Raw genomic sequence first — 18,008 nt, forward strand, 5'->3', positions numbered from 1 at the left:
TCGAGACAAGCGAGTCGTGATGTTTTACGCAAATGATCTTACAGCGACACCCTCATCAAATGTGCTAGATGGTTCGTCACGTGAAGCACAAATGTGTTGCAATGGCACGGGATTTATAAAGAGATGGACGGGTACGGGGGTGTTTTGTCGATCGAAAGTATGCGCACCTGTCATTGTATGCGCGTACAGCAAGTACGTGAATGCAGTGGATCGATTTGACCAACTTCGTAGCACTAATCCTACTCGGCGAAGGGAGAAACGACTGCAAATGAGCATTTTCACTTGGTTGCTGGACGTGGCAATCCACAATGCGTATGCCATGTACCAGGTTATCATCGCTGTTGTCAATGGACACGCCGCTACAGATGGTGCCAATGATCGTGAAGTCGAAGTATCGGCGCCCAAAAGTTTACGCGAAGCAAAGGAGGAGATAGTCAATCTGCTTGTGGCAGCTCAGCACATGCATATGCAATCTCTCAGACACAGAGTGAATCATCGAGAGCCCATTGAAGACATCGTCGGTAGTGATCAGTCGCAGCACATGCTTACCCGAAGCCGAGGAAAGCTGCTGTGTCTTCTTTGCTCGATCCGTGGTGGCAAGAACCGAGTAAAATATGCTTGCACACGGTGTCGGAGAGGGTATCATGTTGAGTGCTTTATGGCAATTCACTACAAGCACATGATGTCAGAAAACGCGGCCGTGATGGACGCTCTCAACGTTGTATTCCTAACAACAAGCGGGATGCCAATCTCGAAGACAAGGCACAGACAGAATTCCAGTATTATCGAGCCGTGCAATATCAAGTTACCTAAGCTGGTCATCCGAGAACCTGCGTCTAGCATCAGAAAGAGAAGACGCATTAGCCCAGCCGTCTAATGCGTCTTCTCTTTCTGATGCTATTGTCTACTCATCTCATTAAGTCGCCCCTCTGTGTCGCCAAAGTGGACCTACCGAGTATCGGCAGCGGTGAACTCGATTGGGTCGCTTTAGGCCTTTATGATACGCGATCTAGGGGCCTGCAGGCCTCCATAGGGACTCTAAGAAAAGTTCAGGGCTTAAGGGTAAGTACACGGGCATCACTACTAACAATACTAGATATTATCTAACTCCAAAATAGAGCATGCCTCAGCGGCTGGCGCCTGTCGGTAGATCCGCTTTCGTCGAGGTGCTGGTGCCAGCGGAGCATTCAACGGCTTGTATGAATCACGCTTGACCTACGCTACGAACGCTTTTGAGCTCATGGTCCTTGACGGCACGCTAGCACGGTTACTCTAAACCTTGTCAGCTGTTTCCAGCAGCACAATCTTCTTGATGTCTTAGCTGTTCTTATTGTCGACCACCATTTGCACAACGCCATCTGTCGCGACGTGATCAAGTACGCGTGGAACAGCGACGCAATTGACCCACATAGGCCAAGGTGCAGATTTGTCGCGAGGAATCTCGGTCTCTTTGATAAAGATCATAGGGTTCAGATCAACGCTAACACTTGTACAGCTGAAGCTGGCTAAGAATGCATTCGGAGCTTTAGCTTAAGCAGCAAGATAGCTCAATACACATCGTCACTCATTTAGGAGCACTTGTACGATTTGATGTGGCTAAATTATAGAGAGCCTTTGTGCTATTGTTTTCGATAAACTGCAACAGCTAAACTCTTTCGGCTTCTTTTTGGGTATTTCCTCCTTCGCGGGCTTCGTCACGCCAAGATAGCATTAATGTCTTTGGGAACCTGACTTCCGGGACCTTGGGGTATCATCAGAAGTCTCTGCTTGGGTATATTCAAAGTCTTCATCACCAGCGTCTCCCTCAAGGTAGCATCCATTAAAATCCGTTGGCTCGTAAGTCTTCTTTATCAAAGCGAGCCGGGGGGGGGGGGTTAAGCGCTTGGAGTTTTCGGCAAGCTTAAGGCTGGGCACCAAACATTTAGTGGACGTGTTTGCTATAAATTTAGTCCTTGCCATCTCGGATGAACCCATGTGGCTAGACATGGGCGGTTGGACACAATTTTGTTTGGCGCATGATACGCGGTTTGATTAAATTTCAGTCAATGTCATTGCACTGACCGCTTTCATTTCACCGACCAACTCCATTACACTTCTCAGCAATTTATTAGAAATTTGCAAGTTTCTTTTTTCGCGAGCTAAAAATACACAAGAACCCCACAGTAGATCCGACGTTTAATTACAGAATATTTTATGGTCTGCTGATCTACAGCGGGGTTTGTACGGTTTAGCAGCCAACCCTGTTCTAGGTTGGGTATGCGGTGGGCCTAGCACCTGACACTGGTCTGATCTGCAGCTTGGTGCTTGTATTTCATTTGATGGATTTACCAAACGACAGATCGCCTCCCCGAATTTGCTTGAATGTGTATTACTTTCAGAAGTTAGTTTCGGTAATAGTAGTGGCTACATCGCCAGAGTATCCTTTAGGCAGAAGTTTGTAAAGAGTGATGGTCATCTCGTTTTTTTTTTCTTTGTCTACATTCAAATTTGGCGCCATTATTAAACAATGCAAACCGCGATGAATGACCTTCGCGCGTGAGTTGTGCCTCGATCATCCACAGCCAAATGAGACGAGCAAAATAGAGTATCGTATTCCATCCTGTAGTGCCCAGCGCTGCGATGTGGAAGGTGTGCGCAGTGGTCGTAGCACGATGGTGACTGCAGCCAGTCAGAAGTGGCAGGGAAGATCATCGATAGCCAAGGCGGCTAAACGAGGCAAAGTTGCTCCGAAATGAAACACTACGGTGGCGAAGGTGGCGATTTCGGACAGAATCTCTAGCGTGGGATGGGCAGTTTCTTGGATTTGTGTAGAGAAAGTGGCGATTTTCGGGAGTCTCACAAAGATAAAGACAAAACAAGTGATGAAATCGATATAGCTTTTTGTTTTGGTGCTAATTCTATAAAGGTGACAATTTTGGACAGGTTATCTCGCGTGGAATGGACAACCTCGTGGTTTGTGTGGTTGAAGCGAAGATTTGCCGGAGTTATGAGACCTTAAGCCCGTGGCCGAGCAAGAGGGCAAGCCTACTGTCGGTCTTTGGGCTGTCAAGTGCCAACGACGCAAGTACCAACCGCGAGATGCTGTAAGGAGAACCACGACGGCTACAAGGACGTCACCTGCTGCAAGAACTTTGAAACCCACGGGTCCGACGGTACACTGGTATTTGTCGCCGGTGTAAAGAATTACTCCGCAAACCGACGGTAGAATACTCAAAAAGCGCATCAGATATTTTGTTTTCTATACGAACTCCTACAAGCTGTCAACCTTTTTGGGGTGCTCCTTCTCAGCAAGATGTTTGGTCTGAAACCGGATCTACATCACATCCGCAAGTTTGGTTCGCTTGCATACGTACATGTACCAGTGCCACCTGAACGGCGAAAGCGTCACGACAATACACGACTGGTATTCGCTCTAGGCTATGCAGAGGACGTGGTTGGATGCAAAGAATTCTTTCCAGAGGACAGGACTGTCAAGTTTGTTCCGGACTTGAGAGTGGCTGAAAATGTTATGTATCGAAATCACCACGCAGTCGACGAAGAAGATACAGACTTAGAAGCTCCGCACTTCTAGCAGGCCAATGGAGGTAGCAGTAACATGGTAACTAGAGATGACGAAATGCCTACCATGCTTATGGGAGGCGAAACTTATTTTGCAAGCGAGTTGAGCATTGACGAGACATTGGTGCTGGACACTGAGGACCTCGAGAAATACAATTACGTGGCGAAAGATGACTTTTAATAGACAGTCCATAGTGCGGTAGTCGCTGCTAGTACTGGCGATACTTGCAGACGTCGAACGGGTGAAGTACTGGATGAGGGTAGCAAAGCGATGAGTGTGAGGTATGGTGTCGCTGAAGTATGTGAGCAGAGGCGAGTGATGGCAGCTGGCAGGTACTGAGCTAAGTGCAGCGGATAATGATGCATCAATAGCTGGACAAGGTGACAGTGGCAATGCTGTAAAAACGATTTCGAATACAGGCAGCTGGTAGAATGAAGACTGCGAAACCGTGTCAGCAATATCAAGCGATGAAACAAAGAGACAATCGTCTCAGTCGAGTGATACTCGTGAGCCGGTATACAGCCAGACTGCCCAGTGGGAACCACAGCGGACGGAGGTTTTGATGGAAATAAGTCGACCGCCGTGCTGTGCGAATCAGAGCCTGAGGATTTGAACGTGGGGGTGGATAGCAAGCCAGACGTGGATAAGATTCGGAATGCCGACAAAGTGTCGGTGCGTAGTATTTCATTTCCAATGACGGTAGTGAGCAGGATATCGGCATGTAGCTTGAAGCAGACACGGTGGATGCCAGCGGTTTGAAAGCGGGGGTGTCGCGGGACTTCTTTGGAGGAGTTGAGGACTGGACGTAGTGCTGAAAAGACAGAGGCCAAGCGCACGCGTACAAGTCTTCGTGAGTTTTATGAACGTCGTCGACCACGGTACCTGGATGATTGTGTGGTAAACGCGACTTAGAAAACGTCACGAGTACTTGATAAGCACGACAGGCCTATTAGGGCTATTAATAGTGACGTGAAAATACCCAGAAACCGGTGTGAAGCCAGACGATCGAGCTATGCAGATTTATGAGTGTTGTCCGAAATGGCGGAAATGGCTGCACTCATAGCCTAAGGCGTCCTTGTGGAGATTCCTAATGAGAAGGTTCCTGAGGATGTAAAGCCTATCAACACACAAAGGGTCTATGCTCTGAGGTCCGACCACCTGGGCTTCGTAATTCGTTTCAAAGGTCAAATTGTAGCATCAGAGACCTGGAATTGATTTCAGGTAAGCTTTTGCGCCAGTGACACGGATGTCGCCGTTTTGACAGCTGGTAGCTTTGGAGGCATTGCTGAACTTACAGGTTAACGATAGAGATATACATACTTAAGCGCGTCACTTAGCATCCGACAATACTTGAAGTCAATTGATGGATACCTATGCCTGGCATAGTATGCCAAGCTAATGGGCACATGTACGCTGTAGTGATGCGTTGTCCGGGCTACGACAATCAGGTCCAGAGTGGAATTCAGAACTGAACAAATGGCTATTTGATCATGATTACAAGCACTCGTTGACAGAGCCGTGTTCGCACTATCGGTTCGAAGGGGAGACAGTCATGCTAGGGCCCATCTACGTGGACGATATTTTGGTTGCCACGAATGACGAAGGAAGCAAAATAGCACTGTTTAAAGAGCTGAATACGGCATACGTAATTAAGGACCAAGGACTTTTGACTCAATTTTAGTAGTTGAGGCTGAACAGACTCCCGACAACAGCACAATTTGTCAGAGCAATTATGCCAGTCTCATTTTAGGCAGGTTCGTATCCAAGCCGTCGAATAAGCACGCAGGTGCCCTAAAGCGTGTTCTACGTTGAATGGTTCGCACAACAAACTACGGGATCACTTACAAAGGACAGAAAGATGAAGCTACGGCAATCAAGCTGGAAAGTATTTATAACAGTGACTGGGCTGAAACGGAAAAGCATTACCAAATTTGAATTTTGCGCTGACTGGAGGGCCCATTTCACGGATGTCGTGACGACAATACATCGTTGCTCTCTACTGCTGAGCCTGAATATGTCGCCTAATGTAAGGCAGATTTGGAAGCGGTAGCTGAAAGTAACATACTTCAGGAAATCATTCTGAAGCGCCTGGTTGAACTACGCATTGAAATTGATAGTCAAGTCGCTCTTATTATGGCTATAAATCCTAGCTACAGTCGGCAACCCCGAGACATTGAGGTACGGGGGTACTATGCGCCCGAGCAGATTGAAAGGGGCGTGTTGAAGTTGTCCAAGGTGAAAGACGTTCACCAGGACTCTTGACAAGATTCGACTCAGATACCTGCTGCAGCTGAGAGGTGTTAGAGCACCGAAAGCTCGGTGGCAGCTGCCAAGGGTCGGTCTAGACCCTCGAGGAGTGTCTTGTCAATGTTGTGGTTCGAGAAGGACGTGTCAAGTTGCAAGTCTGCAGCTTGAGCAGTAAAAGTCACTGTTGGAGCAGGGATCAGACCGTTGTATGTGGGGCGGCGAGAATCGGAGCAGCATGTGGCGCAGTACAAAAGCTAATTGAGTTTTTCTTTTGTGTACTAAGAGCGTTATCATCTTGGAGTGAGCACGCATTTTAACATCATCAGACAACAATTTGAATTTTTGGTAACATTATTTATCCAGCATTTTACATTAATCGTTTGCGCTGCACCTAGCCTAAATCAGTACCGTTTGGGCATTTTAGAGATAGACACAGACACAGACACGTCTGATCAAAACTCGACTTGGTGTTATTTTTTTGCTTGTATGTACGCGTTACAATGGTGGAAGCGACACCACAACCAGCTAGCTCAAGTGGCTTTTTATTAGCATAGCCAGACGCTACACGAATAGTTTCGCTGTGCAGCCCCCGACAACACTCCTGGTAAGCATAGAAACCAAGTTGCTAACTTGGTCCAACCAACCTGTACATGATTTTAATGCTTCATGGGCGCCTGATTCTAATTGACTACGTATTATAGCTCACAACCAACCTTGGTTGCTTCAACAACTGACTATATTGCCTGGTGCAGCCTGACGTTACAGCGTACTTGCCATGTACCGGTATTCACAAAAAACGAAAGCTGTCGCTCGTTCATTGTGTTGCCTTACTCGATTTTGACCTAGCTTTCTTATTTTCCTTGACATACTGTTTTTCTACCTGCTAAAAAAAAACTAAATTATTATATTAATACATTATGATTATAAAATTTAATAATTAATATTGAGCCTTTTAAGGTTTTTAGGAATTTGCAGGCAATAAAAGCGTTTTTATTAATAGGCGTCGATTCTAGGTCTCAACATGTATTGCATAGTGTGGCCCTTAATTAAAACCATTTAAAAATATTGGTTCCAATGGATTATAATAGCTAATCTATCGACCCTGAGCTAGTACTTTTAATAATCCAACATTTTAATTTTACAGCCCAGGTACTACATGTAGGGTAGTACTACTAATGCGGAGTTCAAACGCTAGGTTACCTAGTGCTATGTATTTTAGTAAGCTTACTACTACTTATATTTGTGAAGGAATGAGCGCAGTATATGAAACCAGGCACTTCTGAAGAAACTTTAATGAAGCCGATCTGCTCGTTGGTGATTAATATCAGGCTGACACGAGACAAGTGACTGAGTGAATGGAGCGGTAGAGTGGTGAGTGGCTTATTGGATTCTGAAGTGGGCTAAACTGACTGATGTTATGTAAGCAGCAAAACGTCGTGACGAGACGATAGAAGCTGGAGGCCTCGTACGACGCGACGCAACGTGCGAAAGGCTCGCGCGCTTCTATAGGATGGTGCACTTGAACCCGGACTTCTTCTGTGGCTTCTGCGTGGGTTGCGGTCGCTCCACACGCACAGGACGCTCAGATTTCCTGATCTCACGCACCACCTGATAGAAGCACTCCTCATTCAATATCTACAAGACGAGATACAGCGACATTAGATCGACACATAGCCTGAACAAGACCTGATAGCGGAGACGTACTCTCTCTTTGGCACTGGTCTCCATAAAGGAGCAGCCCCACTGACGGGCAAGCTCTTTGCCCTCATTAGCGGCCACCTGTCGCTGAGGCTCCAGGTCGCACTTGTTACCGACCAGCACAATTGGCACGTTATCGACGTCCTTGGCACGCAAGATCTTGTCTTTGAAGGCGGAAATGTCGTCGAAAGAGCTACGACTGGTCACGCTGTACACCAGCAAGAAGCCTTTGCCCTCACGCATCCACTGCAACGAGAGCATTAGCGCCCGATACGATCTTCATCTGTAGCAGCGACAGCGTACCTGGTCCTGCATGGATGTGTACTCCTCCTGGCCGGCCGTATCCAGAATATCCAGCAGCGCTGGACTGTTATCGATAGTCGTCTGCTTCCGGTAGCTGTCCTCTGTATGAAAAAAGAATTATTGCAATTCAAGTTAGTATCTGTAGTCTTATAGTCTAATTATTATGACTCAGCATGACGATGAAGGTTATTCTCTGTAGCTTACCAATAGTGGGGTCATAGTCCTCCAGGAAGTTGTCGGTCACGAGGCGGATGGTCAGCGCAGATTTACCCACACCACCACTACCAAGTACCACCTACAACATAATTATCCAAGGTTAATTCATCAAAACTCAGGTTTGAAGGGAGAGAAAAGAAGGGAAGGATGGAGCGTCGCTTCTCTCTCTCTCTCTCTCTCTCTCTCGGCGGTCACTCCTTCAACCTTCTTCGCAAGTAGCGTACCAGCTTGTATTCTTTATTGTCGCTCATATCGAAGGCGTTGTGTATATTGGGCGAGGGAGACTGCGATCTAAGCGGCGCGGCGGCTTCTTCCCTCCGTCGGTGTCGGCGACTTTGTCTCTGTCGTTCTCCCTGGACTGAAAGCCTGTGAGTAGAGAAGAGCCTCTACGGGGTGCGCATCCCTGTGGATCGAACCTCGATTGGAAGAAAATTCGACGAGAGTAGGGCTGCTCCGTTTTTCCACCAATCGCAAGAGGTTTCAAACGGTCGACTTCATTTGCGCCGTGGAGGACGTGGCGTGTACCGTCAAACGGGTACACATACACTGATAACAACTTGCACTGCAAACAAGAAAACATGCTGGGCGACGCGGTGGCCTTCATTGCCTTGTACCTACCGCAATCGCTCTTCCCGTTCGCCGTGGCGTGTACGGCAACCTCTCAGTCTCGCTGTACAAGCTGCAGCTACCGAATGTTAACCCCTTCTTCATTATTATATATCCACAGTCGGCCTACCCGTCGTCATGTACGGGATCATCTCGCTCCTGGAGCTGCTCATTTTCGGCACTAAGCAAAACCAACCGCAGAACCAGCGGAGAAGGCAAGCGCCGCGCGGCGTCATGCAGATGAGCCGCGCGCTGTACGAGCAGCTGGACGGTGACATGCTGCAGCTGCTCATGAGCAACCGCGACTTTGACAGCAACGACTACGAGCGCCTCATGCGACTCGAGGCGCTGAACGAGCGCCGCCAAGAGGGTGCAACACCGCAGCAGATCCAGCAGCTGCCCATCATCACAGTAACGTACGTACATCAAGCCATGAACTGGATAAGACAAATGGGCTCAAGACTTGCAGAGCTGTAGAAGCGCTGGCATAGACTCATGTTGAACTCGCTTGTTTGCCACTGTTGTTTTGCAGGGAGAGTATGCTGAAAGCATCCGAGAACGCTAGCTGTACAGTGTGTCTGAACGTTTTCCAGGTCGACGCTCCTGTGCGTATGATGCCGTGCTTCCACCGGTTTCACCCTCAATGTATCGATCCGTGGCTTCAGGAGAAGGGACGGTGTCCTATCTGTAAGTTCCCTGCCTTCGCTTGAGCAAACATTTTGGCCTTCGATCTTGTCCATACTGTACCGAATTCCTCAAATGTAAACGCCATTTTTACTTTTGGGCTTGAAGTATCTTAAACTAAGCTTACAGAAGTACTACTGTATGTATACCTGTATTTCATTGGTCGATAACGTAATTCGCCGCTGTCACCCATTTATTGGCTAAAACCCCGCCACTACAAAAGCCCACCAACGCATAAGAAAATCCTCCACAGCACCAAGTTTTTCCGCCGCCGCCCTTCATGACGCAGACGGCGCCCGCCAATTGGCGGGGCGTCTCCCAAGCCAGTCGTGACACCTCCACAGGCAAGACCCGCCCTTTCTCGTCCTCGTCACGCTCCAAGTCGCAACCTAAGCAGCGTAATGCCAAGCCCAAGCCTCCAGCAAAACCTGCTCCCTCCGCATTTGATTTGGGCGTAGCGCAGGCTCGCAGCTACGCAGACAGTGCAACCCCCGAACAGCTTGAAGCGCGGCTGCAGCAGCTCCTTATTGTTGCGAAATTCGCCGACGCTGCCTTCCTCATCGCCGCTAGCGCGCACTTAAGCACACGCTTCCAGACAGCAGACGTGGTACGTCTCATGCTGGAGCAAGCCAAGAGCCCATGCGCGCTGGAACAGGCTGCGCGACTAGTGCGCGACCTTCAGCTCCAGCAGAACGACGCGCTGGTCACGCTACTCATTAACGAGATGGTTCGAGGGCAACAGTTCAGCGCTGCCACACGTCTAGCACAGGAGATGGTGCCAGGCTTCGAGACGCTCTCCGCCGCTGCAGACAGACCGTGCTGGACGCCACCTGCTCTCATCCAAGCTATGATCCGCGCGGGTAAATTCCGTGCGGCGCTTAAGTTTTCCAAGCAATTCGGCCTACTGGACACCTTCCCGGCCTCACAGTTAGTACGTGGCATGCTGGAGACCAGAAGCTACGAGGAAGCCATCTCCAGCGTCATGGAGATGCAGCTGTTCAAGGATTTCCCCCTTGAAGCTCTTGCGGTAGAGATGATGAAGCAGCGACAATGGGCTCAGGCTGTTAAATGCATGAACAAACTATCGGATAAAGACGACACGCGAGCCAAGTTTTACGAAGCGTTGGTGCGCGAGACTGCACATGTTGGAGACTTTGTGACCTCATTGCGTTATCTGCGCGAGTTTAAACTGGATCAGGGCAATGGAGACGCGACATTAAGCTTGCTGAGATACCTGGTGGACGCTATGGTCGCACACAACGAGTTCTACAAGGCCATCAAGTACGCGATCAAGTTCAACTTGGCCAAGAACCCGCTGGACGATGCAGTTGCAGCTGCTGAAGCTGCACTTGCTGCTGCGAATGGAGAGGAGGCTCCCTTGAAAGAAGAAGACAATACCGAGTATCTACCGCAGTATAATGTGGAGCTTTTGATTCGCAAGGCTATTGGAGGAGGACAGTTCCATGTGGCGACCACATACATTAAGAGAATGCGTCTTCGAGAAAAGTTTGTGGATGAGCTTGTGGCGATTGAGAAGGCGCAACAGAATCGACTATTCGAGTTCCGACAGTACGCACAGCTGCGACTGGCACAATTCCAAGATCCTTCCGTCCAAAAGAGTCTTAACACTCTGCTGGGTGACCAAGCGGAGGATCAAATGGTTGAACTCGAACCAGTGGAGGTGGAAATCGTCCTCTCAGAGGAAGTGGAGGTCTATTCGCGTAAGAAGAAAGCACAGCAAGTCGATGAAGATGCGAATGAGACCAAAGAAAGCGAAGAGACAGAGGAGACGACTCCAACTTCAGAAGACAAACCTGTCGAGGAACAGCAGCAGCCGTCTGTGTCTGCTGAGACTGCAAGTCAGTCTCGCTTCGGCTTTGCTCGGGCTGCGTCATCAGCACAGCCGCCACCCCCGAATGTTCCTGACTCTGCAGAGGAAGTATCTGTCGAGGATAGCCAGTCTCGCAGTCAGTCGGCGCCGCCCAGTAGATCTGCACCTCCTCCTGGCTTGTCCAGACCTTCCGATGGGGAATCGACTCAAGCCACCACGCAAGAGAGCGCTGGCAGCTTTAATTTTTCCAATTTTGCGAAGTCTGTACAAGTCAGCGGTCCGCCTCCACCTCCCAACTCTGCTCCGTCGTCGCAGCCACTTCAGCAGCCTCCACAGCCTCCTCATCCGCCACAACAGCAACCATTTTTGAACCAACAGCAGAGCCAAGCGATGTTCGCTCGTCCGATGGCCCCGATGCCGAACAATCAGTTTGCGGGTGGTCCGCCGGGATATCCCATGCCTCCGATGATGCCGCAGCAAAACCCCATGTACTTCCCGCGAGGAAACATGCCGCCTGGAGCGATGCAGCCACCCGGATACCCACAGCCTCCACCCCCTCCACCCGCGTCAAACAATGGTGGAGGTGCGTTCGATGTCGCATCGCTCGCCATGCAGTTCCACAGCAATGGTTCGTCTGGTTTTGGTGGCTTTGGCGGGCCACGTCCTCCCATGAGCTACCCTGGAGCCCCACCGAATGGCCAGCAACTCTTCCCAGGAATGCCGTCATTCGGTGTCCCTCCGCCACCGCCGCAATCCACCTTCAAGCCCAGTATGTCGTACACCTCGGTCACTACGACACGCCAGAAGAAGTAACTTGCTGCGCTTTTCCTTTCTAGCTTCACGTATAGTAGTAGCTCAATCTGCATATTCTGTACTTACATGTCTGCATGTTGCATGTTGCACATTTTCGTAATTCTCTGATGTTAAAAATGCCTCAATGAAGAAGACTTAACTGCTTTGCATGCTAAGTCTCTACGCTTGCTGCGTCTTTAGCTTGACCTTGAGTTTGGCATCGATGTCGTCCCAGGCTTTTCCTCGAACACTAAGCAGCCGTGACGCTCGCTCCGTCAGGTTACCACTGCGGAGCAAGAAGCAAAGAAACAAATTAGTATAGGTGTCGTATTCATCATCTGTCTGCAGTAAACGTACCCGCATTTCAAGTCACGTCGACTCAGTTCTTGCTTCAGGCGCTCCAATCCCAGTGCCTCGAGCGACTCGAGACTCTCAAACTTCATCAAGTCGATAGGAGGTTCAGTAGGAGTTGTCTTCTTCTTAAGCTCCTTTGTCTTCTGAGGTTTCTCGGCCTTCGTATTATTTGCTGGGCTGGCTTCGGCCTGTACTTTGGTATCATCTACGACTGCTGAGCTTAGCGTCTCGTCGCTACTGATGTTCGTTGCTTCTTCAACTCTTTCAGCTTCCAGAGCGTCGATGACAGGCTCGAATCCAGGAGCCTCGTACATGAACGGTTGGGAGCCAATGTTGACTAACAAGATCTCGGTCTGTTCGACGCTGATAGCCGGGAAGAAGCCGCAGTCACTCGACGTGTGCTTGACGTTGCGAAATGCCACACCGAGATCAACCCCATTCCGAGTGAACGAGACAAAACCTTCATCCAGATCCAGCAGACAGCCAATCACGTCGTTCTTACTCCATGAATCATCCGTCGCGTACTGCTCGTCCTTGCCACCATTCCATTTCACCTGTCGAGCGCCATCGTAAGCCCACGAGCGCTCATGGTCGCCCACCCCGTCTCCCGTTTCCGAGTTTGCCTCGAATGTCGAGTCTGCCCAGCCAATCTGCACCACGCCAGCTGTCACGAGGCGCACTTCATAGTACCATTTCCCCTTCGTCAAGACGCAGCAGTGTCGCGCTGCCGCCGTGCCAAAGTTGCCTCGGCCACGTACTTCACACAACCCATGCTTGAACGTCGTCCCCACACTCGCAGTAGCGTCGGCTTCCTGTTCTCCTTCTAGCTTCAACCACTTCTCCACAACCGGTAACGGACGTTGCGCTGAGCGTACACTGATGTACGTAGTGGCGTCGGGTGGCAACACTCGAGCATCTTTTTCCTGCAGCTCCATCTTGACGTCTGCCTTCTTCTTGCGACGTCGCAGGCCGCTCTTAATCGCGTCCAGCACATCATCTGGCATCTCCAGTTCGAAATCTACGTAATCCTGTAGTTCCTGTTGTTTGGCTCTTTGAGCCTCCTCCCTTTTGGCACGTTTTAGCTCTGTAAGAGCCTCACCTCTTAGCTCCTCTTCTCCATGCGCAAAGTCACAGTCTCGTCCACGTGGACAGCCCCACCATCTTGGGGCTCCTGGAGGCGGTGCTTTCTTTCCTTGTCTCGCTTTCACCCAGCTCTTACACAGTACTGTGTTGCGTCGTCTCTTCATGTACGACTTCTTGATACCTTCCGCCCATGAGGGTGTAGCCAGGTACCAGCCAGGGATGCCACTAGGTGTTTCTTCGTCAATTATCTCTCGGTCTTCGATGCCGTCTTTGTCCCGCTTGGCTCGAGTCTCTGCGTCGTGTCGCCACTTGTGCATCGCCACTTCCTGGTTCACGTGACGTAGACGACGGCCGTGCAGGTCTCGACACGCACCGAAGTCCGTCGTGGCTCTGGCGCCCGAAGCTTTTCCCTGGCTACGCAACATGGCACCGAATCCGCCTTTGCCGCCGCGTAGACCGCCACGCAGTCGTGCGCGGATGATGGTTGGGAAGGAAGGAACATGGCTAGACACGTCCAGCTTACGGCCATTCACGTACAGATCAAGCAGCGAGGAAGGCACGCCTTCACGTTGTTGGACAAAGGAGGCGATACCGGAGACTGTGGCTGCATTAGAGGATAAGGAGACGCACAGCGTGCGGTTGAAGTGCACGAGGAACTGCAGCTCATCCGCCATATTCGATCGGATGTTCGATTGGCTGGCTGAATTCGTTTTAGTGACATGGAGCTAGTCGTTAAGTCGGAGTCTCTTATTGGACAGAAAATAGTCCGACACAAAATTAGCTCGAGAGGAGGCAGAATTCGCTTTAGTGACCTTAAAGGATTTGGATTCAACATGGAGATGAGTCTTTGGATAGTGGCGATGCTGCTTCCGGCAGTGCACGCCGCGTCTTCGACGTCCCCCTCGACAATTAATTACGTTACACTAATCGCTACGCCAATTGCGATCCTCGTCGTGGCGGTTGCAGTCAAAAAGAAGCTCTCCAAACCTCAGGAGACCTCGTCGGCCTCCTGCGTTCTACAGCGCGATGAGGTTCAAGAGCGATTGGCAGCGAAACAGAAGATTCTACTACCAATAAATGCTGTGGTGGCGCTAAAACTACCTCTCGGTGGTTTAAAAACTGGCTCGGTGCTGAGCTACGATGAAGATTCCGACAGCTACGAAGTGAAGCTCTCAAATTCCGAGACCAGGACGGTAAAATCCTCACAGCTGCAGTTCCCACACGTTTCTGGGATTTTTGTGTACCCCGTCAAGTCTTGTGCTGGTATTGCACTGAAACAGGCTCAATTGACACCCAAAGGCCTGCTACACGATCGAGAGTGGGTCATTATTGACGGAGATAGGAATAAGTTCGTGACCCAGAGGAGGTATCCCAAGCTGGCGTTGATTCATCCCAAAGTGCTCCCTGGTATGGATGCAGTAGCCACGAGTCTGGTGCTATCAGCCAAGGGAATGCCCGACCTGGAGGTGCCTGTGGTGCACACTGGAGAGGGCCAATTGCGCGTCGTGAGCATTTGGAAGGACAAAGTGGAAGCCATCGACCAGGGAGACGCTGCAGCCACGTGGTTGGATGAGTTTATGGGGGAAGACAAGTGTCACTTTCGTCTCACGCGGGCTCGAGACGGATACACGCGCCACACCAAGCCAAAATACGCTCCCGGACACGCGACAAACTTCGCCGACGCGTTCCCATTCCTCTTGGCGCTGGAGGAATCATTAGCGAAATTCAACACGACACTCGAGACGCCAGTGCCCATGAATCGATTCCGCCCCAAGTACGTGCAAAATGCTTATGGTTTTCTTTTGTGTTTCACTGATTTAATGATATTTTGTCTCGTGTTGTACTTAGCATTGTGCTCCGAGGAAGTCCGGCGTTTGCGGATGAGCACTGGAACTGCATCACAATTGGTGGCATTCCTTTCCGTAATGTGAGACCGTGTGCGCGCTGTGGGATGCCCAGCGTGAATCAAGAAACGGGAGAAGTCCATTTCAAACGCGAACCTTCTCGTGCCATTGTGCGAGAACGCAACGGTGCATTGTTGGGCTTCACCGACGGCAAAAAGTTCGAAGGCTACTTTGGATCCAATATGGTTGTGGAGATCGAGGAGAACACAGCGCCTTTACTGTTGACGCTTGGCGCGAATGTCAAGGTGCTTACGCTCAAATCGGAGATCGTAGCCTAAATGGCTCAGCCCTGTATATCTATGATGCAATAACTTGGAGTGCGTTTATTCGCTGTTCTATCTGATACATATCGCTATTTAACAATACTCCCTGACCTTCTGCTGTAGCGTCCTCCGTCACGTACACTTGGCAGTGCAGACGAATCCAGCTGGAGACTGACGTTGCTAGCTGTGAACTCGGTCGAGAAGGTCATCCCAAAGCTGTCGTCGCTTAGCTCCGAGTCTTTCTCTGGTAGTAGTTGTGTTGCTAACGGACTTAGATCCATCTTCTTTGGTGTTGACGGTAGTGATAGACACAATGGTTTGTCATCCTCCTCTCGTCTGACGCTGGCTAATAGAGGGTCGACTTTGACTGGAGACGATGGGCGTGGCGATGGTCGTGGTGAAGATGTAATGATAGCACCACAGGAAATACTGGGTCTTGCGTATGCTTCACCTTGAGGTTTGTGTGGTTGCTGCAGCGATAACGCACCAAAAGACTCAGCACTCCCGGTCTGGGATTGCAATAATGAGTCTAACACATCGTCGCTTAACGTGCCGGGTAAAGTGCCGTTCGGTTCACGTGGCGTATGTGAAGGAGAGCGAGAAGTCGAGGGCTTACTCGTGTCGGTCTCGGAGCTGTAGCTGAGAGTGCTGGCCGAATGAGTGAGACGACAAGTGGAAGGTCTATGGACGCTGAGCTTTTGTAGCGATTCCAAGTTGAGTTCTAGTCGCTTAGGTGTATGCCACTTATCAAGTAACAGTGCGACACAATCCGCATGCCGTCGCAGTGAAGACGTTGTGCAGCTAGTAGAAGAGAGATGGAATAAAGCCATCGCAGTGCGTACACAAACTGCATCAAACAGCATGTCTCCTGTCGCGAATGGCTCCAATTTAGCTTGGAGAACACGCATACAAGACAGAATTCGATCCAGAGATCGCATGGCGTATGCTGGTAGTTGGTGAAGGCCTTGGAACTGGTAGTTGCTGTTACTCGTGTTGCCGAGAGTTTCGCTTTCGCTTCGAGCATGTTGTATCGCACCAGGGTGGCCAGAGGTTGTTGTGGGGAGTTTTAACGGTGGCACTGGGGATACATGCAACAGTTTCTCTACGAGTTGGCTGCTTACTAAAGGCTCTCGTAGATGTTCGAGCCAGTCAAGCAGTAAAACCGCGCGAGTCGAGGCATTCGGACACGACGCTGAGGCTTGTTCCCAGTTCCATTCACCGACGTTGAAGCCGACTTTAATTGGGAAGAGTAGTTCTCTGGTTGCAGGCTCGGGAGGTTCAATGGTATCAAAAGAAATGCCGTCGTTGTCCTTAAAAGACTCGTTCGCTACTGCCCCGATAAACTGTCGATGCCGATCAAGTAGTTCAGCGTTGTCCGAGGATGTGGGACGATAGGACTCTTTGGTACATTCGATCGTTCGGGGCCAAGCTTCTTGCTGACGAACGCACAGATGATTGACGAAAGCCGAAGCAACTGTCACGACGTCGGAAGATGCGGTTATTGCGCCTTCCACTTCAGCGCAGAGGAAGTCAAGCACTCTCGGTAAGCTCGAGTTTACCGCACCTGCACCATGTAGACGACGATTCTGATGCTCCACAGTCTCTGCAAGTGTAAATCGATCATGAATTGTTGGCAAGGCGAACACAACGCGAGCGGCGTTGAGGTATGCGTGGAAATCATGCACGAATTGAACTTGGCCAGCCGTCTGGACGGACCCAGGACGATCTCGACGCACTAAACGAATTGCTAGCTCAGGTGGGATATTGTGGAGGAAGATGAGAGCACAGGCAATGGCAATTCCAGTGCGTCCATAGCCAGCATGACAATGCACAGCTACTTTATGACGACCCGTGAGTAAAACGGAAGCGATGACCTTGACGATGTCCATCATGAATGCCAATGCCGGCGTCGTCATATCTTCCCAACCAAAGTTGTAGAACCGAACTGCAGAATCATCAAGATGTGTTAGACTTACCGAGGTGTTAAAGCGATCAAACAACGATTAAGAGTCATACTGTTTTCAGCCATAAGATCCTTTTCAGGGTCATACGGGAAGCCACTGGTGCCAAGACCGTCACCACAATAAGGATGTTCACCAGGAAGTGTCAAGTTGAAGACAGCTGTGATATTCAGTCTACAAACAAGTTCGTTAGCCCTTCCTACTTTTTTCGGATCGAGTCAATACCTACTTGTGGAATTGCTCGGCGATTTTGTATTCGTTCATGAGGCGTGAGGACGGACGCATCATTGCCAAGGCGCAATCGGCCACCCAGTCAGCATGCAACCCCTTTACAGGGGAATCCTGTTTCGCCAGTGCTGCACTTTCACTGCATCGCTTGCAACGCAACCCACCACACAGTCGACACTTGACTTTGAGTGTTTTCTCCCATTCTCGAGCTTTTACAGGTGACCCCATCGCTTCAGAGCTGCCTGCCTGAAGTCTTTGTCGGTCTCGCTTGTCGAGCAC

At 50.1% G+C, this 18,008-nt stretch overlaps 7 protein-coding genes across 7 annotated transcripts; 4 read left to right on the forward strand and 3 right to left on the reverse strand.

The window, feature by feature from the left end:
• Positions 1 to 1,984: 1,984 nt before the first annotated feature.
• PITG_03935 (uncharacterized protein) lies at positions 1,985 to 4,368 on the forward strand (the record flags this gene model as incomplete). The annotated part of the gene is made up of 6 exons (XM_002906922.1): positions 1,985 to 1,991; positions 2,235 to 2,254; positions 2,923 to 3,083; positions 3,772 to 3,856; positions 4,082 to 4,231; positions 4,285 to 4,368. The coding sequence occupies 6 exons, from the start codon at positions 1,985 to 1,987 to the stop codon at positions 4,366 to 4,368; spliced, it is 507 nt and encodes a 168-aa protein (XP_002906968.1).
• Positions 4,369 to 7,176: 2,808 nt separating this feature from the next.
• On the reverse strand, positions 7,177 to 8,382 carry PITG_03936 (ras protein let-60; the record flags this gene model as incomplete). Its single annotated transcript, XM_002906923.1, has 5 exons — positions 7,177 to 7,441; positions 7,511 to 7,750; positions 7,808 to 7,908; positions 8,012 to 8,102; positions 8,248 to 8,382. 5 exons carry the CDS (start codon positions 8,272 to 8,274, stop codon positions 7,310 to 7,312), a joined length of 591 nt encoding a protein of 196 aa, XP_002906969.1.
• Positions 8,383 to 8,601: 219 nt separating this feature from the next.
• Positions 8,602 to 9,413, forward strand: PITG_03937 (uncharacterized protein; the record flags this gene model as incomplete). The annotated part of the gene is made up of 3 exons (XM_002906924.1): positions 8,602 to 8,671; positions 8,751 to 9,049; positions 9,166 to 9,413. 3 exons carry the CDS (start codon positions 8,602 to 8,604, stop codon positions 9,337 to 9,339), a joined length of 543 nt encoding a protein of 180 aa, XP_002906970.1.
• A 180-nt stretch (positions 9,414 to 9,593) lies between these two features.
• PITG_03938 (uncharacterized protein) lies at positions 9,594 to 11,957 on the forward strand (the record flags this gene model as incomplete). Its single annotated transcript, XM_002906925.1, has 1 exon — positions 9,594 to 11,957. The coding sequence occupies one exon, from the start codon at positions 9,594 to 9,596 to the stop codon at positions 11,955 to 11,957; it is 2,364 nt and encodes a 787-aa protein (XP_002906971.1).
• Positions 11,958 to 12,116: 159 nt separating this feature from the next.
• On the reverse strand, positions 12,117 to 14,047 carry PITG_03939 (uncharacterized protein; the record flags this gene model as incomplete). The annotated part of the gene is made up of 3 exons (XM_002906926.1): positions 12,117 to 12,222; positions 12,294 to 12,415; positions 12,551 to 14,047. The coding sequence occupies 3 exons, from the start codon at positions 14,045 to 14,047 to the stop codon at positions 12,117 to 12,119; spliced, it is 1,725 nt and encodes a 574-aa protein (XP_002906972.1).
• A 735-nt stretch (positions 14,048 to 14,782) lies between these two features.
• Positions 14,783 to 15,555, forward strand: PITG_03940 (uncharacterized protein; the record flags this gene model as incomplete). The annotated part of the gene is made up of 2 exons (XM_002906927.1): positions 14,783 to 15,147; positions 15,222 to 15,555. 2 exons carry the CDS (start codon positions 14,783 to 14,785, stop codon positions 15,553 to 15,555), a joined length of 699 nt encoding a protein of 232 aa, XP_002906973.1.
• A 74-nt stretch (positions 15,556 to 15,629) lies between these two features.
• On the reverse strand, positions 15,630 to 17,957 carry PITG_03941 (uncharacterized protein; the record flags this gene model as incomplete). The annotated part of the gene is made up of 4 exons (XM_002906928.1): positions 15,630 to 15,985; positions 16,157 to 17,485; positions 17,557 to 17,675; positions 17,731 to 17,957. The coding sequence occupies 4 exons, from the start codon at positions 17,955 to 17,957 to the stop codon at positions 15,630 to 15,632; spliced, it is 2,031 nt and encodes a 676-aa protein (XP_002906974.1).
• Positions 17,958 to 18,008: the final 51 nt, after the last annotated feature.

The sequence above is a fragment of the Phytophthora infestans genome, genomic scaffold (assembly GCF_000142945.1).
Source record: "Phytophthora infestans T30-4 supercont1.4 genomic scaffold, whole genome shotgun sequence".
Lineage (NCBI taxonomy): Eukaryota > Oomycota > Peronosporomycetes > Peronosporales > Peronosporaceae > Phytophthora > Phytophthora infestans.